Here is a 23,571-nt window from a genome sequence, read left to right as displayed (position 1 = left end):
TAATAGTGACTCAAGAGTTGGACACTAAGGGGGGTATTCAATGTCAGGGGCACGGCTGTCGAGCTAGCGCGACAGCCGTGCCCCTGTCCCGTTCTCGGTGAGCTCGCCTGGAGCTCGGCAGTCGGGATTCAATGTCCCGGGCGGCGAGAAGGGGGCGTGGCCGCGAGTTGCGACCGGGAAGTGACGAGCTGCAGCCGGCAGCTCGTCACTTCCCGGCTGTTCTCGGCAGAACGAGCCCGACAGCTAGAGCTGTCGGGCTCGTTCTGCCAGGAAACCCTGTTCAATGCTGTCGGGGAAGACAGCATTGAATAGGGCCCGTCGAGCATCTCCCCCACGGGAGATGCTCGACGGAGATTGAATATCCCAAGGGGGATATTCAATCTCCGTCGAGCATCTCCCGTGGGGGAGATGCTCGACGGGCCCTATTCAATGCTGTCTTCCCCGACAGCATTGAACAGGGTTTCCTGGCAGAACGAGCCCGACATCTCTAGCTGTCGGGCTCGTTCTGCCGAGAACAGCCGGGAAGTGACGAGCTGCCGGCTGCAGCTCGTCACTTCCCGGTCGCAACTCGCGGCCACGCCCCCTTCTCGCCGCTCGGCGGCCGGGACATTGAATCCCGTCTGCCGAGCTCCAGGCGAGCTCACCGAGAACGGGACAGGGGCACGGCTGTCGCGCTAGCTCGACAGCCGTGCCCCTGACATTGAATACCCCCCTTTGAGTGATAAATTCAGAACAGATGCTTCAGATTATGTTATTTAATGAATGCAGGCAGATATTACAGGCACATCTTGATTAATTGAAAGCATATTCTGAAATGTTGGTCATGCATTTTGTGATTTTTCTCACCAGAGGGCGGTGGAAGCAGTAAAGGAGGTGGTTTGGGAAATGCCAGAGAGGTAAAAATTAAAAAAGCAAAGAAGAAATCAAGAAAGGATGAAGATAGCGATGATGAGTTACAAGCTGCAAGCGCAAGTAACTAACCCTATCAGAATATAGAACATTAATCTACAACGTTTTGCCATTCATTTATTAGTGTATAGCAGTTTATTAAAAGCCAGTGCAGTGCAAGTCTTGCAACTTTGTGGGATGCTGGCGGAACTCTGAAGTTTTTTTTAAAGGGACAGTCATTTATAAGGCAAAACCATGTGTTGTAAATGACTGCCCCTTTAAAAAAACCTCCACGTTCATCCAGTATCCTGCGGGACTTGAACCGCAATATGTCCAGCCTATCCTTTACTTTTTGTTATTTATATTGTTTTTTGCCTGATTATTATTACTTTTTGCAGTTTACTGAACAGCTTTTCCCATTAAATATATATTTCTATTCTATACAATTACCTTAACGGTAAGAAAAACTGTTCAACTAGTTTAGAGTAATGCATTAATTTAAACTATAACGAATAAAATATAATATCATGGTCACACTGCATTTTTGAACTGCCAAAAGTTCAGTCACTACTTGGCAGGATGCAGTTTTTCCCATGATTAATCTGGAATAATGAAACACTGTACCTCCCTCTGAGTGTAATAAAATTGATAAATAGTGGTCATACTGGTCTGGCGATGTTTGACACCATAATGTATGTTGCCTGCAGTTTAACTATGATTCTATATCAGATAAGCCAAAGGAACGAGAGATCCCATTTATGTCCCTGGAAGAAATTCAAAATGTTTTAAGGAAACATGTTCCAGATTCTCCAGATGAGCTGATTGTTGAGCTGTCTGAAAATTTAATAAGGTTGGTTAATCAGATGTGATCAAGTCGTCAGATGTGTTTTAGCTCTAGAACTGCCGTTTTGTTAAACATTGCACAATGCATGGCAATAGCTAAAGAAATAATCAGTGTAAATTTTATATTTTTATATAAAATATTTGTTTTATCATTGTGCATGGAAACGTGTTGCCTTGTATGAAAGTAAAAACATTTCAACTTAATTAAGGCTATCTAGATTATCTGATCTTGAGGCAGGTGTTATGTTGGATTTCTTGACAATTTACATTTATTTAATTTTAAATTTTTTCTAAAAGTGGTTGGCTATCATTCCAGAGGTTGATATTTTTTTCCAAGGTATTGCTTATGTAACATTTGTATGGTCCACTGAGGCTTTTCATGGTGCTCATTAGAGCCAATACAGTCATCCAATCTCAAATTGTAATGTGGGAAGTAGTGTTCCAAGTAATGCAGATATTTATGGACTCGCTTAGAATAGTGATCTTTAAGATCATGTACATTTGAAGGCACCTTTAAAATGCATCATTGAAACCAGGGGATTTGTGCCCTAAATTTTTCATGCCTACCTTTTGCTCCAAAACATATTAAAATACATTCATTATGTCATTTATCGGGCTGATGTAAAGGTAAATTAATGTAAGTACATACTGTTAAGAAGCCATAAAAGCCTTACAAGTCTGCAGTTATGCCCCATACACACGGGGCAAGAGAGTCTCCGTACTGAGCGAGGTACTTAAGCACACACTGCTGTACACATGCGATGCACCTGCGATGTGTTCTGAGTAATCTATGATGAGCAGGGTTTTGCCTATGCTTATAGGCAAAACACTGCGATCTAAGCAGGATAGACAGTGCATGCACTGTCTATCTCTGTGGGTGATGTTGAGACGCAGGATCACATGGGTGTACACATGGAGCAATCCATACTTCATTTCTAAGCAATCTAGTCAGAAATGGGGCTTAAATCGCTCCATGTATATGCCTCATAAGTCCGTATAAAGCTACAAGACAAAAGCAGTGTTAGAGCTAAATAGAAGTGCAACATACTTAAGGTCCATATGCACTCGGCGATTTTGCCCAGTGTGTATGCTAATGGATGATGGGGAAAATCGCTGGGATGAAAAACATTCAACTAAACAATAAAAGTGTTTTTCGCCCATTTTGGCGATTTTTTTTTTTTTTCCGGGGGTGGACGACTTTCTATAGCAGGACATTCTGAAAATACCAGCAGATTAGCGTCCGGATCAGCGAGGATGCGAGAGCGCTCATCAGTGCTCATCGCTGCCCTGTTAACGTTGGGCGACTTTCGAGCTGAAAGCAGCTCAAAATAGTTAACTGAGCTGCTTTCAGCTCAAAGTCACCCAGTGTGTATGGGCCTTACATTTGGTAGAACTACCGCATCTACATAAAAAGAGGTGCACTGCATGAACTACTCATGGCCTTTCGTATTTTTTTTTCTTAGCTTAGGTTTATTCAATTATGTTTTGCAGACCTTTAACAAAAAGTTACCAAGAGGTGGTGCGGTCGGTTTTCATGTCGTCAACTTCATCTTCATCTGGGGCCAGCAGAAAACAAACTATGAAAGACTTCCAAGAAGAACTCTCTACGCTTTATAACAATATTCGCTTGTTTGAAAAGGGAATCAAACTTTTCACAGGTCTGCAACTTTCATATCTGTAACAGAACAACGTTTCTTGCTTGTCATGTCATATCAAATTTGTATGATCGTGTTCCATACATGAAGGTGTGGCCAGCCCATTCTGTTTGTACCTACAGTACTTTTTTCACCTGTCCATTGCATCTACTACTGTACAATGTAGTATAATCTTTGAGAAAATATTTTTTTTAAATAAAATTATATATTTCCTTTTATCCTTGGCAGTCATAAGCTTAAATCTAATGCAGGTGAGGATTTTTACAAGCAGGTGCTTATACATTAAAAATACCCAGCTCATCGGAAAGGTACAACATTTGGAGTTTAAACATCTGTACATTCACCTAGATGTACAATGGCATACCTAATGCTGAAATACACAGACGAAGGTCTGTATGTATGAGAAACTAAACCGTCTATGTGGGATGGATGTACACTTCTTTAGTTTGATACTCAGACATACCCATTCCCCTGAGCCGGTAGATATTTTTATTCACAGTGTATATTAACAATGCCGCTTTGATGGGGAAATTGAGGAGTGGAATCTAAATTAATAATGATAAATATCCAGGAAAGGTTCATTCAAAACATTAAAGACCAGAGCCCATCCATCAAATTTCAACTAAAAATTACCTTTTTAACAAATTCATCAACAACATTAAAGCACCTTGTGATACACAAATTGGCAAAAGGGCTAAATCAACAATTATGACGAAGCTACAATAATAGTAATTCTATACATTGCAGGTCAATGATGTCACTGTACATGTTTAAATTCAGAAATACTTGTTTCTTACAGGAGTTGCTCTATTCAATGAGCCCAAAGTATTTGGCATGAAATCATTACATTTACATATGTTTATGTGCATTATAGTGCACTCAGCAGAACTTCCGTCAAGTCCAATGTACTGGCAGACCAAATAAAGAATTCTTCTTAATGCATGAAATGTACATCACAATACATATACGTATAACCTTTATTACAGTCACATGTCTGCAAAGTGCTTCTGCAGGAAACCATGTGTATACATGAAACTACTAAATCCTGTAAGATATATATACATACAGGTAATCCATTTTTACGCTAAAAAGCCCCAGAATGGAAAGGGTCTGTCCGTAATCAATATGACATGCAGTGCAGCTGTGATCCGTTAGGTGTTTCACCAAACACCAAAGGTAGGAACATGCAGGAAAAAAACAGAAAGTGCACAAGTAAGCTAGTATGAAAGTACAAATTTTACTGAAATAATATGCTCACATACATGTAAGTTAGAGAATGCAGGTATGCGGTAATATAAACCCAGCACGGCAGAAGTCCACAATCAATGAACGGCACGGCGGCTAAGCATCAGCGGCTGGAAGCGGAGAACCCGGAGACGTCACAGCGTGAATGGCTCGTCATCAACGTCTACGTCAACCCAGAAACGCACCAACGCGTTTCGTCAGCTTGTGACTTCGTCAGGAGGCGTGCCATGCATACCAAAGATAGAACTAATATACCCAGCGACAGGTATGCTGCGTGAACTTTCACTAATCACTTTAAAGGTATATACCCGCATTTATCATTAAAAGCATAATGAGCAGCAACAATACAGCGAGGAATGAATACATAGTAAAAATACATAATAAAAAATACACGTAATACACTAAATACAATAAAATAGCTAAAATGCTCAAAAATCGGTAAAACATCGTATCGCATCGTATGCCACTACATATGGCATACGATGCCATGCGATGGCATACGATTTTTGAGCAAAAATGCTCAAAAAATCGGTAAAACATCGCATCGCATCGTATGCCACTACATATGGCATGCGATGCGATGCGATTTTTAGCATACGATCTGCATACGATGCAGGTCATGGGAGCCGTGATACTCCACAAGTACCTCTTTGGTGATGCATGACACGCCTCCTGACGAAGTCACAAGCTGACGAAACGCGTTGGGGCGTTCCTGGGTTGAGGTAGACGTTGATGACGAGACATTCACGCTGTGACGTCTCCGGGTTCTCCGCTTCCAGCCGCTGATGCTTAGCCGCCGTGCCGTTCATTGATTGTGGACTTCTGCCGTGCTGGGTTTATATTACCGCATACCTGCATTCTCTAACTTACATGTATGTGAGCATATTATTTCAGTAAAATTTGTACTTTCATACAAGCTTACTTGTGCGCTTTCTGGTTTTTTCATATATATATATATATATATATATATATATATTCATACTCTCCAGTTCTCAATATAATTCAAGATCACTTTATGGCGGAAATTTACTAAGATGGGAGTTCTATTTCACATAGGATGTTGCTATGGGCAACCAATCAGAATCTACTTATTTATTTAGCCCTTCTAAAAGATAATAAATAGAATCTGATTGGTTGCCCATAGCAACATCTCATGTAATAGAACTGCCATCTTAGTAAATTTGCTCCTATCAGTCTTTTTGCAACTGTATAGAATATACCCTTTGAGGAGGTATCTAACCTATGTAAGCACTTGTTCATTTTGAATGAGCTTATTTATTTTGTGCAAAAGCTAGTGCAGGACAATATAGTCTCATGAGTCTTGAAGATCAGACCTCAGCGGATGTCCTACTGAGGACAGTTCTTTTCGGTTAGAAGTACTCTTTCATTATGGAAAGTTTCATGAAAAATAGAAATATATGGAACGTGGTCATACAAACACGACGGATGTCCAGCATGTACATGTAATGAAACAATAGGACAATCAATATTGAAACAAATATACATATTTAATGCTGAAATACTTATTTTGTTCTTTATAAATGCAGTTTATAGTATTTACATTTTTGTATGACTGTTTTGTTTATTATGCAGATGAAACACAAAGCAACCTTGCCAAGCATCTGCTGAAGACAGTATGCACAGATATTACCAACCTCATTTTCAATTTCTTGGCTGGTGATATAATGATGGCTGTGGAAGATTATACCACTATTACTAGTGAGGTACTGTATTGGCAGCTTTCTTTTACTTTTCTTTTTGAATTAACAAAATCTTGCTACATTGTAAACACTATTTTAATTCCTGAAGTTGTTGAAATCTTAGTTAGCATCTTGGGGCAGCACGGATGGTGTAATGGATAGCATTACTGCCTCACAGCACTGAGGTCATGGGTTCGATCCCCACCATGGCTCTAACTGCGTGGAGTTTGTATATTCTCCCCGTGCTTGTGTGGGTTTACTCTGGGTACTCCGGTTTCCTCCCACAATCCAAAAATATACAAGTAGGTTAATTGGCTTCCAACAAAAATTATACTAGAATATCTGTGTGTGCGTGTACATGTGGTAGGGAACATAGATTGTAAGCTCCACTGGGGCAGGGACTGATGTGAATGTTCAAATATTCTCTGTAAAGCTCTGCGGAATTTGTATGCGCTATATAAGAAATTGTTAATAAATAACTAGCATCTGTTTAGCTAAATTACTTACAGATAGGCTTAATGTAATAAAGACTGGTGATGCTACAAGTGTTAGGTATAGTTTTGTCCATTCCCTCTTAATGGCAGCATCACTCTCCATTGACTTGTTGTCCACTGAGACTTGATTGTAACAGTCAACCAGCTGATTCTTATAAGGCAGGGGTATTCAACTTGCACTTGACCAACTACTAGAGAACTGCACATCCCAGCATGCCCTGACACAGTTCTGCTGTTAGAACAAAACTGTGTAAGGGCATATGCTGGAATGAGCAGCTGGAGGGCTGCAAGTTGAACTAATATGTTGCAAGGTTTCCGGTTGGCTATTGCTGCTTACAGGGCTCTTTGGGGCATGCTGAACCTGGTCAACCTTTTGAAGTGCTTCTTTTTTCAGGAGATTTTTTATTTTTTTATTCCTAAGGTGGACAATATCATTGCCCCGGCTTTTGGCGAAGGTGTTCCTTTATACCATTATCCTCTATTCCAAAACACAGGGCTCCTCTGGCCCTTATTTTCACTCCTTTTGATCCTCTGGTAAGCTGCATTTTTGTAGGTCCCATGGTCCCTTTTGTCCTCTGCCAGGGGTGACCGATTTAAAGGGCATCATTCCTGCCACTCCCATCGCCGGAAGGCCATTGAGGTAAACCTTCCATATGATGGGTTAATCAACGGATTCTTATTGAGGGAATGTGTTGTGTTTTCAGCCCTTGCTGTATAGCACAGGTTCTCAGACTTGGTCCTCAGGACCAACACAGTGCATGTTTTGCAGGTCTCACAGAATCACAAGTAAAATAATTAACTTCACCTGTGGACCTTGTAAAATGTGTCAATGAGTAATGAATGCACATGTGCACCTGCCGGGTGACCAGGAAAACATTAACTGTGTGGGGTCCTGAGGGTGAGTTTGAGAACCCCTGCTGTATAGTATCAAACTTGTTGCCTAAGTTCGGAGTAGCCACTCTGTAGGGTACAATAGAGAATTTTAATTTATTTTGATTGTGGGTAGTTCTATAAAACCCATTACCAATCTTAAATCTCTGAATGATCATTTACATTTCCAGAAATTTAAATGGTATCCGTTAAGTGATGTTTGGTAACTGGATTGTTGCCCATCAGTGTACTGTAAATTGGGGCACTATCCAATGGCTTGCCAGCAGCTCAACATTATATTATAACATCACGGAGGCAACACGCATCCTTAGTGGCCAGAAAGTCACGTTCTGTCTACAGTTGGCTTGTTTACACCCGGGATCAAAATTTGTGAGACCGATTACACCAGGATCCTCTTCTCCATTCACTTACTGTAAATATCTTTTAGAATCTGCTAGCTTGATGAAGACTACCTGATGGATATGTGGTGGAGTCTCTGCTGGACCACAAGGTTCCTCTTTATTTCTCTACAACAAGAAATCCAGGAGCTCTGGCAGCAGACAGTCCTACTGTCCTGTGGAATTTTCTCCTGATCTCTCGCTTCCAGCTTTTTTCTCAGGTCTTGAATTGTATCTAGTGGAAATAGGCGACTGTGATCCATATAGTGCACACTTGCTTCTACAAGGCCGGTTGTCCCATCTTACATTGAGTGCATTTTCTGGGGCTGCAATCCAAAGGGTCTTCTGAATTATAATTCCATCCCTGCTGAAGGCTCACAAATCAGTCTCGGCTCAACATTACCACCATATATGGGGGAGGAGGGGGCTAATGTATCTTGGTCTGAATGTACACCTATGCCTGGGATCCTTAAAGGTGGAGGTGTTAGTGCTGTCCATAGTTTCTCAGCATCAACTGGCCTTGCTTCTTGAGCTACAGACATTTAGGCAGGGGTCCTCTATCTGCAACCCATATTTCTTCCTTCCAACTCCATGGGACCCCAATCTAGTTCTTGATTTCTTGCTGTCAGCTCTGTTTGAAACACTTTACATAATGGACCTGAAATATTTTACTTGGAAAACCATCTTCCTCCTACTAATTGCCTCAGCCAGGAGGGTGTCTAAGTTTCTCTCCATATCTTGTTTTTCTTGATGACCGGGTGGTGCTCCATACTAAACCTTCCTTTTTGCTGAAAGGTATCTCCAAGTTCCACATCAATCAACCTATTGTTGTCCCATGTGGAGCTTCTTTGTCCATATTTTATTCAGGTCATCCTTTGTCTATGAAACAGGTTCCCTAAATATTCCTGTAAGGTTTAAGGTGCACAGGAAGAAGGTACCTGAAAGTCTGACAGTAAGGAGGAAATTATTAAGTCCTCTTCTGGACTACACTAAACACAAAAACAGGAGGCGTATAATTAGCAGGTTGATGTATTCTTGTTAAATTAAGTTGCTTTTGATGATTTGTTTTACTGGGCAGAACATCCCATATGATACTTGAACAATATATTAACAATAAATATTTTGTTACATATTCTCTGTGGACCCAAAAAAGTTGTAACTCAACATACTGTATGCTTATTTTAACAGGTTAGAAAAAAAATGATAAGTAAATTCCAGGAGGAAGCCAAAGGCCCATTGACGAAGCTAAACAGTTTGTTGTCTGGAAAGGTGAGAGATTTTAGAGACCTATCTTTCATTTACACTTGGTTCACTTTTTTATTAATTGTTATAGAAAAATATGCATCTGCAGAGGACATTGTAATACCAGCAGATGTGCGCTCCCGCATCATCGCCGGGAAAGCCGTTCATCACGGGCTGTACACGCTGGGTGGCTTTGCTCAAAATCGCTGTGTGTATGGGCCTTTAGGCAAACAATGAGCAGTGGTTCTCTCAACAACTTTAACCATTCCACAGATTTCTAGTCAGAACATGAAGTACCCTACCACAATGTGGTTTAGTGTTAACATTTTCTCAATTTCACAATGATAAACTTTTGTAAGAATATTTAGAAAATCTGTAATTCATTCATACAAAATTATGCCAAACTTATAATAAAATAAGGGTACTTATGTAGTATCTGGGCGTCCGATTTAGAAATCGCATCGCATGCGACCAAATCGTATGCGATGCGATGGTCAAGATTTTTCCATAGGATTCAATGTTAAAATGGTCTGAGTCCATTTTAACATAGAATTCAATGGGAAAAAGGGGTCTTTTTCCTTTCCCCACTATCCAAGTGGGCATGGAGTTGGATATAAACCTGTGGCGAGCGCAGCGAGCCACCGAGCCCGAAGCGTGGCGAGCGTAGCCAGAATACTTTTTAAGAAATATGTGTCCCCTCGCTGCGCTCGCCACGCTATATAAAATCAACTCTATGCCCACTTGGATAGTGGGGAAATGAACAGGACCTTCTTAACATTGAATCCTATGCAAAATCGCATCGAATCGCATTGCATCGCATCTGATTGTATGCCTTAAGGCAGGGGTGGCCACACTTTCGGACTTGGGGATCTACTGTAAATGTAAAAAATCTTTTGGGATCTACCATAGTAAACAATCATAATGCGATACATAAACAAACAAAACATTCATTTTAGGCTCTAATGAAAGGGTGTTTTACACATAAAATTATTGGCAATGTGAAGTTGTTGCATGAGGCTGCATGTCTTGTGTTAACTCCCTAAACGACGGTTCCAAGCTAGTTAGGCACATATGAAGGCAGTATTTTAAATGCTCATCAGTCATACGACTTCTATATCTTGATTTAATTATTTTCATTTGTGAAAAAGCAGATTCACAAAGGTAGGTTGACCCAAAAAATGCCGTCAAATGAAGAGCTACTGATCTCAAGCATGGATACAGTTCTGCACTGAGTAGTTTCCAAAAATTATTATCAGAAGCTCTTGCTTTCAAAGGGATATCAGATTGCAGTTTTAATATTTCTTCCTCTACATTTGATGTATTCAGATTGAACATAGAGGAGATATTACCAGAAATGTCAGCAATGTCAACATCAGCAAATGGAAATGACATGAAGGCTAGGATAGGTTAAAGCTGCTTAATGTCCTGAAATCGCCTCTCTAGTTCTTCCCAAAGATTTTGGATCTCAGCACAGAATGTATCATATGTGCTGCTGCTCTTGGGATTCTTGTCTATCATTTTCTCAAAACTGGGAAAATTCCTCAAAATTCCCTTTGAAAGCTGTGACTTTAAAAACTGCAATTTTGATTTAAAAGCATTTATTGAACTTATTAATTGGATAATATTTTTATCCTTGCCCTGAAGTTCAAGGTTAAATGCATTGCAGTGACTGGTTAAATCGGTTAGAAAAGCTAGCTGTAGCAACCATGATGAATCATGCAGCTGAGATGGACTTTCTCCAAGTGATTCCAAGAACTCCGTTATTTCAGGCAACAAGGACTGGAATCGTTCTAAGAACTGCCCCCGACTAAGCCATCTTACATCATTATACAACAGCAGGTCTTCATATTCAGCCTCACTTTCCTCCAGTAGAGTACGGAAAAGTCGTCTTCGTAAACTCCTTGCCCGAACTGAGTTTACGATTTTCATTGCAATGTCCATAACATCATCCATGTTTAAAACTTTAGCACACAGTGCATTCTGATGTATAACACAATGGATTCTTGTAAAATCAGGAAAATCCTCATTTTTTTTACATAGTCCAAGAAACCCATTATTCTTGCCAACCATGGCTGGGGCTCCATCTGTGGCAATGCACACTAGTTTGCTAAGAGGAAGATTATTTTCCTTGGCAAAATTCAGAAAGCCTTGGTAAATGTCTTCACCTCTAGTTTTTCCCTTCATAGGGATGAGAGTTAAAAACTCCTCCATACTACTCATATCAGGAAAAACCATTCTTATAAACACAATTAATTGTGAAGTATCCACTATATCCGTGGATTCATCAAACTGCAAGGAAAAGTAACAACAGTTACTGATGTGTTTTCTCACTTGCCTCTGTAAGTCATTGCCAATTCCCTCTACTCGTCTCACTGTAGTTTGACGAGATAGTGGCATATCTCTAATTGCTTTCAAGATGTCATCTTTATTTTTAAATGTTTCAAATAAAACACTTCCAGCACTAAGGAAAGCTTCCTTCAACATTTCACTATCCTGGAAAGGTTTCTTGTGTTTCACTAAAATATTTGTTATACGGAAAGATGCTTCAGCTGCAGCCTGGGACTGCACAATAGGTTTTGTGAATGTGAGCTGTTGCGCTCCTAAATGAGTTTTCAGGGATTTCACTTTAATCTTCCTTAGTTCACTGTTAGGCAGAAAGTCTTCATCATATTTTTGATGCAGACTTGAGTAATGTCTCTGTAAATTCCCCTTCTTCGCCAAAGCAACCTTAGCATGGCATATTAAACATATGCATTTGTCTTTAAACATTGTAAAAAAAAAATCATGTTCCCATTCTTCATGAAAATGGTACGTTTTGGGCCTTTTAGAAACACTCATGCTCAGCAAGTATGCTAAAACACAAATTAAATATAAAAATGTATTTTAGAATGAATCCAACAGGGTACACCTGTGTTTTTAGAGAAATAAAAGCCAGCAGGACCAGAACGATTTTAGAGCATCCAGATCCCTGGATTTTTTAGATAATACTAGCCAGGAGGCTCAGAGAAATTAGGACGCACCCAGATCCCTGGATGGATTTTTCAGATAACACCAGCTAACAGGCTCAGAATAATTGGGACGCACCCAGATCCCTGGATGGATTTTTCAGATAACGCAAGCTAGCAGGCTCAGAATAATTGGGACGCACCCAGATCCCTGGATGGATTTTTCAGATAACGCCAGCTAACAGGCCCAGAATACTTAGGACGCACCCAGATCCCTGGATGGATTTTTCAGATAATGCAAGCTAGCAGGCTCAGAATAATTGGGACGCACCCAGATCCCTGGATGGATTTTTCAGATAACGCCAGCTAACAGGCTCAGAATACTTAGGACGCACCCAGATCCCTGGATGGATTTTTCAGATAACGCCAGCTAACAGGCCCAGAATACTTAGGACGCACCCAGATCCCTGGATGGATTTTTCAGATAATGCAAGCTAGCAGGCTCAGAATAATTGGGACGCACCCAGATCCCTGGATGGATTTTTCAGATAACGCCAGCTAACAGGCTCAGAATACTTAGGACGCACCCAGATCCCTGGATGGATTTTTCAGATAACGCCAGCTAGCAGGCTCAGAATAATTGGGACGCACCCAGATCCCTGGATGGATTTTTCAGATAACGCCAGCTAACAGGCCCAGAATACTTAGGACGCACCCAGATCCCTGGATGGATTTTTCAGATAACGCCAGCTAACAGGCCCAGAATACTTAGGACGCACCCAGATCCCTGGATGGATTTTTCAGATAATGCAAGCTAGCAGGCTCAGAATAATTGGGACGCACCCAGATCCCTGGATGGATTTTTCAGATAACGCCAGCTAACAGGCTCAGAATACTTAGGACGCACCCAGATCCCTGGATGGATTTTTCAGATAACGCCAGCTAACAGGCCCAGAATACTTAGGACGCACCCAGATCCCTGGATGGATTTTTCAGATAATGCAAGCTAGCAGGCTCAGAATAATTGGGACGCACCCAGATCCCTGGATGGATTTTTCAGATAACGCCAGCTAACAGGCTCAGAATACTTAGGACGCACCCAGATCCCTGGATGGATTTTTCAGATAACGCCAGCTAACAGGCTCAGAATACTTAGGACGCACCCAGATCCCTGGATGGATTTTTCAGATAACGCCAGCTAACAGGCCCAGAATACTTAGGACGCACCCAGATCCCTGGATGGATTTTTCAGATAATGCAAGCTAGCAGGCTCAGAATAATTGGGACGCACCCAGATCCCTGGATGGATTTTTCTGATAACGCCAGCTAACAGGCCCAGAATACTTAGGACGCACCCAGATCCCTGGATGGATTTTTCAGATAATGCAAGCTAGCAGGCTCAGAATAATTAGGACGCACCCAGATCCCTGGATGGATTTTTCAGATAATGCAAGCTAGCAGGCTCAGAATAATTAGGACGCACCCAGATCCCTGGATGGATTTTTCTGATAACGCCAGCTAACAGGCCCAGAATACTTAGGACGCACCCAGATCCCTGGATGGATTTTTCAGATAATGCAAGCTAGCAGGCTCAGAATAATTAGGACGCACCCAGATCCCTGGATGGATTTTTCAGATAATGCAAGCTAGCAGGCTCAGAATAATTAGGACGCACCCAGATCCCTGGATGGATTTTTCAGATAACGCCAGCTAACAGGCCCAGAATACTTAGGACGCACCCAGATCCCTGGATGGATTTTTCAGATAACGCAAGCTAGCAGGCAGAGAATAATTGGGACGCACCCAGATCCCTGGATGGATTTTTCAGATAACGCCAGCTAACAGGCCCAGAATACTTAGGACGCACCCAGATCCCTGGATGGATTTTTCAGATAACGCTAGTTAACAGGCCCAGAATACTTAGGACGCACCCAGATCCCTGGATGGATTTTTCAGATAACGCCAGCTAACAGGCCCAGAATACTTAGGACGCACCCAGATCCCTGGATGGATTTTTCAGATAATGCCAGCTAACAGGCTCAGAATACTTAGGACGCACCCAGATCCCTGGATGGATTTTTCAGATAATGAAAGCGAACAGGCTCAGAATACTTAGGACGCCCAGATTTTCTCACTATTTTAGATATATTCCTACACTGCACAGAGAGCTCACTTAACACGACTGCTGTGTGTCAGTGTTCACAGCAAATGGCGGGCAGTAAGGGTGACGGAGGTACAGTTGCTTCCTAGCCCAACCAATAGAATGTCTCCCTCCCTTACAGGCAGGCTGTGAACCAATCACAGCCCGTTTAGTGCAGAGTGGAACTGAATGGCCCCTCCCCATTTCCCCAGAACAAAGCTTTTACAGGGCAGGAGAGACCACAGCGTCTGATTGGTTCTTGTATCCCGACACTGTTAACCCCTCTCCTGCCAGTGCTGTCAAAGACACAGTTAACCCCTTTAATTCTAATCCTGTCGCCAACATAGCTGACCCCTCCACTATTAAAAGGTACTTTATTTTTATGGTAGAGTAGGCAATTTTGGGTTGGGGCGCAGGTGTCCTTCCCCTGTTAGTGATGAGCTAAGCGCCGCTGAAGCACTGAAACCGCACATGTAGGAGGATCCATACTATAATAAATACACTGACACTGGCAGGATCGAGTGCCAAATCATCACAGAACTACTGAATACTATCTATTTTAACCTGTTCATGTTGGTGCTCGTCCTCCCGGTGAGTGTGACTGGTGCTCTCTGCTCTCACAGGCTCTCTGCAGCACGTACGGAGAGATGAGGCCGGCACAGGAGACACACTGCACCGGAGCTGAAGCGCAGGTGTCAGACCCCTTTTGGCTGTGTGTCCCCGATGCAGTGTGTCTCCTGTGCCGGCCTCGTCCCTCTGTACGTTTAGCAAGCCGCAGCATCTGACACAGGGGTCTGACACCTGCGCTTCAGCTCCGGTGCAGTGTGTCTCCTGTGCCGGCTTCATCTCTCCGTACGTGCAGCAAGCCGCAGCATCTGACACGGGTCTGACACCTGCGCTTCAGCTCCGGTGCAGTGTGTCAGACCCCTTTTGGCTGTGTGTCCCCGGTGCAGTGTGTCTCCTGTGCCTCGTCCCTCTGTATTTGCAGCAAGCCGCAGCATCTGACACAGGGGTCTGACACCTGCGCTTCAGCTCCGGTGCAGTGTGTCTCCTGTGCCGGCTTCATCTCTCCGTACGTGCTGCAGAGAGCCTGTGAGAGCAGAGAGCACCAGTCACACTCACCGGGAGGACGAGCACCAACATGAACAGGTTAAAATAGATAGTATTCAGTAGTTCTGTGATGATTTGGCACTCGATCCTGCCAGTGTCAGTGTATTTATTATAGTATGGATCCTCCTACATGACATGGGGAAGGACACCTGCGCTTCAGCCTCCCGACAGCTGCCTGCTCGGCATCGCGATCGACTGGGGACAGGCCTGCGGTCCACCAGTCGATCGCGATCGACGCTTTGGCCACCCCTGCCTTAAGGTAAAGCTGCCCATACACGCTGCTTTGTGAGCGTGCGTTCCGTGCTGTACTAGCACGGATCAAATCGCATTGCATTGCATGTGCACACGTTGTGCATGCAATGCGATGCGATTTGATGAGAACTAGGTACAAAAAGTATGTGCAAGCACATACGTTTTGTACTGTGCGATGAGGTGCGTGGGAGCGCGCACCTCAAAGCACACATCGGGTCAGCCCTTATAGCAGCGTGTATGGGCTGCTTAAGGCATACAATCACAAAATCGGACTCCCAGATACTACATAAGTACCAAAATAAGTATATATATAATGCATCTGAATAGTTTCTTTATAAATTAGAGCTTGTGCTCATTTGAAAGAGCTGTAATGACTCTTGCTCAAAAATATAACTACTGTAAATACACCTTGCGTGTAAAACCCTTTTGACGTTAACACATCTTTCAATATGGTCAAAGAGCTCCTATGGGCATCACATATGTGTAATGCTGCAGGATGCATGGCCATGAGCACGCCTCTGGGACATTTCTGCCTGCCCCACCCCCTAACCGCTGGAAACCTCTTTCTTACCCAAACACCTTACCTATACCACCTCCCTCATCTGTAACACAGTCTCCATCATTGCTATCCCTGTGAGCAGCTTTTATGTTCTTCTCATTATAATCCTATATTTACTTGCAATTTAGTTGTGTTGCTCTTAGGAAGATACATATATTACCTGTGTGCATTCTATCTCACAGAGTATAGAAGAATTTCTGTCTGGCCTGGATTCAGCTGCAGATGCATGTGGCCTTTTAGTGAAGAAAGGAGATAAGAAGAAGGAAAGGTATGTGCTTGCATCTTGATGAGCCCTGATTTATGCATTGTGGAGCTTCTCTGAAACTGTAAAATTACCAAATTAGTACAGTTGGTGTGATTCTCAGGAGATTTCAATAGTACCTGAATAGCAAAAACCACAAGTACAGGGTTTTATATATAACAATGAATGAATCATTATTAAGCTAATCATTGTAGGAAAAAAAGTGAAACCAAACATTTATGGCAGTGTTTTACAGGTGTTTCTTTTCTAATGGTGCGTACACACGGGGCAATATGATCGCTGCAATATATTGCTCGGCAATATATTGCTCGGCAATCATATTGCTTAGTGTCCCGTTTTCATCTGCAACCAGAGATGGTCACAGATGAAAATGTCACACTGCCGGGAGAAGAGGCAGTGGAAGTCGCTGGTCGGAGGAGCATGCTCCCCCGACCATTCAGGGGCTGAAAACGGGAGCGCGCACCCGGCGATTTATCGCTGGTGCACACTCCAATCACTGGCAATATGGTCGCTAAGCGACCATATTGCCAGTGATATTTGCTATAATCGCCCCCGTGTGTACGCACCATAAAACCTATATCATGCAATCTTGAAGTCTAATAATTTAGCTTTTATTCTTTTTGTCCAAACAATAGTGTTAGCAGCTGCACTTCTGTAACCACACACTTTTTATAACAAGCGTCATGTTCCCTACAGAGATTAAAGCATTGGCACGCTGTAAAATGCAATGCAGTTATATGGGTAGGACTTTTAAATACATTTTATATTGTTCTCCAGGGAAACCTTAAAGCCCATCTTTGCTAAAGAACAAAGTACAAGGTTCAGTACACTTAGATTAGTGTCAGTTTTACAATGCCTGTGTGCACTGTGTGATCCCATGCTTATTTCATTTATATGTCAAAGTGCTGTAATCATCATTGTTTATTGTAAGTGCCACAAAATTCCACAGCGTGGGCATAGGTTACAGAGCATGCAAAATATAATCCCCCAAATAATGCAAGTATAGACAAGGTGGCAAATACGTGAGACAAACATGAGTAGAGAGGTCCCTGCTTGTGAAAGTCCAGAAGACTGTTAAAATGTTAAGGGACTTACGTAGTATAGCAACCAAAATGTGTCATGAAGATTCTTCAAAATGTGCCCCAGCTTTATGGCAATAAAAAATACTAGAATTATTCACAATGGACAATCTTGAGTGCTAAACGCAGTCCTGCTGCTGCTGGATCTCCAAAAACAATAGTGCAACTCCAAAACTATTCAAAACTATAGTTCAATTTTTGTCAACAAAATTATTTACATGCATGTTAGTATCCATCCGTATCAACTTATTATTGTTAAAGGTTATATTTCTGCTGCTTTGCAGTACCTCACTTGTCTGAGTGTTAGAATCAGTCCAGTGATGCCTGTAAGCTTCTCCTGTCCCTTTTTTCTGGCTTCTGGTGCTTCCCAAGAATGTAGCCTTATCTGGAAGTGGTTTGGGGGGCTTCTTTGCAGGCTCTCCACCGGTCAGTCGGGCATTGACATGTTTCTCCACCTACAAGTGATGTCAGCGGCTTCCTCAGAATTAATTCAAGACCGCAGTAGATTGAGATTGTTAACAGGCCTACACTCATTTATTATTTTTTATCATTTGTTATGACAATAAACCTCTGATCTGAAGTTCATCTAAATTGTAGTGAAGGATGTCACACAGTATTATTTTGAGTCCTACATCAGTGCAATAAAGTATATGAAACAAAAGTAGTGTTGTACATTCTAAAAATGTACATATATTTCAGAAAATATGAACTGCTTGCCTTGTATGTTAGTGATGGACCAATTGTAGTTGCACATACTGTATCTGGGCAGTTCTCTGCTCCATTCAATTCAGAAAATAAAAGACACACACAACATTCCACTTGTCTTCCATGGAACTTGTTGTTTTTTTTGTTTAAAAATTCCCTCTAGTCGTCTATGCACAATGTACCAGTAAATCACAGAATGGTAAATCAGTGACCAACGTAAAGATTGTTTTTCTGGAATTTTGCACCAATCCATAATTACCTGTAAGAAGAAGTGGTCATGCCGCAGTTTTACTCAACATTAGTTGGAATAAATTACATATCAGCATAGTGCTTATTTAATTATTACAATATACATCACCCTTTTTTAGAGGAATGCTTAATTTATGTTCTTAAAAAACGCCTTGCGATGATTCCCCATAAACGGGTTACAGTTAATATTCAAGTGTGCAGTTATACTGTTGATAATGTACCAGCACATGTCACGCTAGTTGACATCCATGTAAAGTGATTTAAGGATGCTCTGTGAAATGTATGGAATGATCCGTATTTTAATTTTTTAAGGATGCTATATTTTTGGTTTTCCAGGCAAGTTTTGTTCCAGCACAGGCAAGCCCTTATAGAGCAGCTTAAAGTTACAGAAGATGCAGCTCTTGTTCTACATTTGACATCCGTCTTACTGTTCCAGTTGACTACACATTGTATGCTACATGCACCAGGAAGATGCGTCCCACCGATTATTGCATTCCTAAGCACAAAGATCCCAGAGGTAAGGTGATGAATAAGACACAGCACAGCAATGAATCCTGAAAACAAATCCATACACCTACAGTACACGGGGTGTAGTATTTTCTTCACACAAAAGAGTAGGCAGATTACTTATTATTATTATTAGTAGTAGTAGTAGTAGTAGTAAAGGGGCCCAATATAAAATGGGAAAGCTCAATCTGCCTGCTACTCGGCGCCATCCTGCCACTCTCTGTCCACCATTCAGTCCCCTCCTCTGTCTAGGCTAGGGTCTGTCCCATCATTTTCTGCAGTGTCTGACAGAGGTAGTGAAGAGGAGTTAGAGTCAGAGAAGCGAACACAAAGAGCGATCAGATAGGTAAGATGAGGACCAGGAAAGTGCTGTATCATTAAGACTTAAGGAGTGTAGTGTTTGTATGAGATGAGTGTGATCAACAGTGTCAAACACAGCAGAAAGATCCACAAGGCTCAGTTTTAGGTCCTCTACCTTTCTCCAATTGTAAAGCACAACGGAATCTGCTGCACAATATAAGAAACTCTAAATAAGATAAATAATGCATGATCCTTCTTAATGCCTGCTATTGTTACATAACCATGTAGCGCTGGTAACCCTTTCACCAGCACTTGTTACAAATCAGCTGCTGAATGGATTTCAGAGTCTGACGCAGTGACCTTGTATTTCCTATAATTAAATATTATCAGTTACATGAATTCTTGCTTAAGACACAACATTTTGAAGAAGTTTTATAGCCCAGGTAGAAACACTAACAGTCATTAATTCACAATGTGTACAGTTATAAAGGTCTATTTTGAATTTTGCATTCTGAATCAATATGTTCTGGAATAAAAGTAATATTACAATAAAATACTAAACGGGTATTCTGGTTCACTCGCAAAGGCAAATTCCTTCTCAAATTGACAATATCATGTGCACTGCGGGGGGGGGGGGGGGGGGTTAGATGTAACTTCTGCAGGTTTTACTTCAAAGTGAGATATATATTGTAAAAATAAAGCAGTCAGTATTTTCCCTGCACAGAAACAACATAACTCACCCAAATGTTGATTTGACTTTTGAATTACTTGGCCCTAATATATGTACAGTATGGGGGGGTATTCAAATGTTGGTTTGTTCCCCTTTTATTATTATTTTTTAAGTTTTTAATTTTGTTATTATATATTTGAATATTCACATCTGGCCCTGCCCCAGTGGAGCTTACAATCTATATTCCCTACCACATGTACAGTACCCACACACACACACATTCATTCTAGGGTTAATTTGTTGGGAACCAATTAGCCTACCAGTATTTTTTGGGATTGTGGGAGGAAACCGGAGTACCCAGAGGAAACCCATGCACGCACGGCAAGAATATACAAACTGTACACATTTTAACGCATAGTCTCCCTTTTTTCACAACTTTTACATGTTGTGATTATTAGTGCGGCTACATGTTTAAAACAACACACAGTGCTGCAAAATTTGCAGCGCTGCATGTGAACTAGAATAAGGTCCACAGTGTGCGCAGACCAGCAAACCCCCCCCCCCCCCCAGCAAACCATGGATGGGTCATTGGGTCGACCAAATTAAGGTCGACATGCATTGTTGACCACTGAAGGTCAACAGGGCTTAGATCAACACTTGGAAAAGGTCGGCAGGATCAAAAGGTTGACACAAATATTAGGTTGAATATGGGAAGGTCGACAGTCGAAATGGGGTTTTCACTCTTTTGTCCCGAATTTCGACATGGACACCGAAAAAGTGCACTGCGTCCCCTCGCATGGCTGCAACTATATATTATAATATAGAACTACTATGAACCGCCCACAGCTCTACCTTGTGCAGCAGGGTGATGTCATACAGGTACGTCCACTGGGTGCTAGTAGTGGCACGCTGCGATGAGGGTAATCTAACCCTAAAAAGTGCATAAATAATAAACAATGAAAGAAAAAAAAAAGTACAAAATAAAACAGAGTAATATAATGTTGACAATGTGCCCATGGCGGGGTCTTAATGAAATTCCTGCATGTCAAACCACAGAGGGCTCAAGACAGTGGGGGATAAACAGTGTAAATATACCCTTGAAGGGGTACAACTAGAGGTAAACCTCAAATAAATGTAACATAATAGTAGCCCTCAGCAGAGCATTTACTGTATGTCGTACATCAAGCAGACATAATGATAGACATGCACAGTACGATGTCCGAATGGTATCGCATACATAGTCAGTGGCAGGCAATGCAGGAGGTAACGGGACCAGCACCTTGGTGTGAAGAAGACTGGGATTCATATGGGTCTAGGCTTCACAGGGAGCTGCAATATCATGAATATAAGGGCCGATATGATAGTGTGCGCAGTGTAACCGCTGACGTTACCGTAATTATGAAAGGGGTGGCAGGACAACTCATTATTATGCTAATTATTTAAAGTTGGTGGTTTGAAATGTCCTGAACTTCTTGTGATACGAAGCTCATAACCTTACAGTGCTAATGTACTAAGCACAATGCCACAGGCCATTTGCCAGGAGAACACAGAGCATGTCCCTGTGGACATTAGGGTTCATTAATATCAGTATTCAGAGCTGTCCAAATAATGGGTAATTGCAGACATGCACCAAATTATAGACGCAATAAAATGTTTGCTATGCTCTTCAGTTATCTGTGCAAGGTGCATCTGTGAGGACGTGATTATTTCTGCTGCTTGATTAAAGGTGTGTACACAGGGGCTCATTGGATGCCAGCGGGGTGTCGGCATCGGGTGGGAGGGGGGTAGCGGGGGCAATGCTGCACTGAGTAGCATGGCCCTTTTCCTAGATGGAAGAAAAAGACTGCTGTATTCCAATGGCATGGGGCCGCTCATTGGGTTTGAATCTGGATCTGGTGTGGGCACACACAGTACAACTTGCTATTGATTTTGACTATAAAGTTGAAATCGATAGCCCAATTCGCACCGTGTATACACAGAATTAGTCCCATGATTAATTGCATAAGGGAGCAGTGAGTAAATGTGATATGTAATTGACCAAAGTAAAACATTGTTTGTTTTCTGCTTCAGGATCAGCATAGCTTGTTGGCCAACTACCAAAGCCTTGTGGTTAAACAGTTAATAAGTCACACAAAGCAAAAGGAAGATGATGATATAGACATGACCGGAGATCTAACCGATGAACCTGAGAAGTCGTCAGATAGCATTAGAAAAGAACTTCAAGAGCTGTCTGCTACAATCAAAGATCTTGTTCTCCGACCTAGAAAATCCTCTGCATCTGAAGACTAGCCAAATAGATAGCAGAATTCTTGGTTTCTCCTAACCCCCATAATCACTGAGCATAAAATAAATGCTAAACTGGATTAAAAACCTAATGTAAAATATGCAGCATGTTCTTGCAATAGTATACCCAAATTCGGGCTTCATTTTTGCTTTTACTTTACAATAAATGTTCAGAGATATACATGCACAAAGATTATTGTGCACAGAGAATATTATTTAGTTCCTTATTTTATTGAACGTGGAAGCTGATGTTTTGATTAGCCAATGCTAATTGGTCCTTGAGCTCCTAGTCAACGCTGCCTCTAGTGGTCACACTATATTCACAAATGGAAAAATATTTGCTTGCGTTTACCAAGCATCATTTTGTCATCTAAGTATCTCTAAGAGATGTCCCCTATGTTTACTCGCAAAAGGATAATAAAAATATGTATTTGAAAAAAAAACGTATTTGTATATTATTCTTTAGAAATTGACTTTCATCTTAAAATGTTTAATCCTTACTGTACTTTTAATTGTATTTTTAGCTGAATAAATATAATTTGTATTGGTGTTTTAATGTGTACATATTTTAACTTGCGTAGAAAGTGGAACTAAGATGTAGGACTAAAAGAGCAGGGGCACAATTTTCCTTGCTGTAAAGAAAGACTTTTACCGCACATTGGTCTGTTTGTATTTATTGTTTTACATGTACATGGAAAATTAGCGGAAGTGAAGAAAGTTATTTGTTAAACAGAGGATCAATCTTCCTCTGATGTAAGATATTTCATACTTTGTGATATCATCAATTGTAAATCATTACTGTAGGGCGCCACACTACTATTCATATTATATATTGTCTTACACTTGTGTTTCCCTTTGCCAAAGGTGTAATAGGTCGACTAGCATGTATTCGACCATTGGTACAACTTGCAAGCTGATGACAATGACATCTATTGCATGTGTCTGTTTCGTTGAATGCATCTAGGATACACTTAGATATACTGGGTATATTCAATGCGGCCGGCAAGGGGGTTTGTATGGCCAGGATGGCTTTTTTCAGAGAGGATTGCTAAAAACAAGCCATCCTCGCCGTCTAACCCACTCGCCTTGTTCTATGTTCCAGGGAAATGCTCGTCACCAGAGAATGGCAAGGTTTGCCACAAATGCAGAGAGCCCGTTGCATATACCCATGAGTC

General features: G+C 41.6%; 1 protein-coding gene across 1 annotated transcript in view; it reads left to right on the top strand.

Annotated features, from left to right (window-relative positions):
- Nucleotides 1–22,946, top strand: part of UFL1 (UFM1 specific ligase 1) — a 49,887-nt gene extending 26,941 nt beyond the window's left edge. The window contains exons 12-19 of the mRNA XM_083177022.1: nucleotides 850–972; nucleotides 1,618–1,738; nucleotides 3,223–3,389; nucleotides 6,225–6,355; nucleotides 9,282–9,362; nucleotides 16,524–16,609; nucleotides 18,973–19,153; nucleotides 22,184–22,946. Coding sequence (XP_083033148.1) covers nucleotides 850–972; nucleotides 1,618–1,738; nucleotides 3,223–3,389; nucleotides 6,225–6,355; nucleotides 9,282–9,362; nucleotides 16,524–16,609; nucleotides 18,973–19,153; nucleotides 22,184–22,402 — 1,109 coding nt within the window. The 3' untranslated portion in view covers nucleotides 22,403–22,946. The remainder of the gene's footprint in view (nucleotides 1–849; nucleotides 973–1,617; nucleotides 1,739–3,222; nucleotides 3,390–6,224; nucleotides 6,356–9,281; nucleotides 9,363–16,523; nucleotides 16,610–18,972; nucleotides 19,154–22,183) is intronic.
- Nucleotides 22,947–23,571: the final 625 nt, after the last annotated feature.

The sequence above is a fragment of the Crinia signifera genome, chromosome 3 (assembly GCF_055691185.1).
Source record: "Crinia signifera chromosome 3, ASM5569118v1, whole genome shotgun sequence".
NCBI lineage: Eukaryota > Metazoa > Chordata > Amphibia > Anura > Myobatrachidae > Crinia > Crinia signifera.
This window is presented reverse-complemented; position numbering and strand designations above follow the sequence as displayed.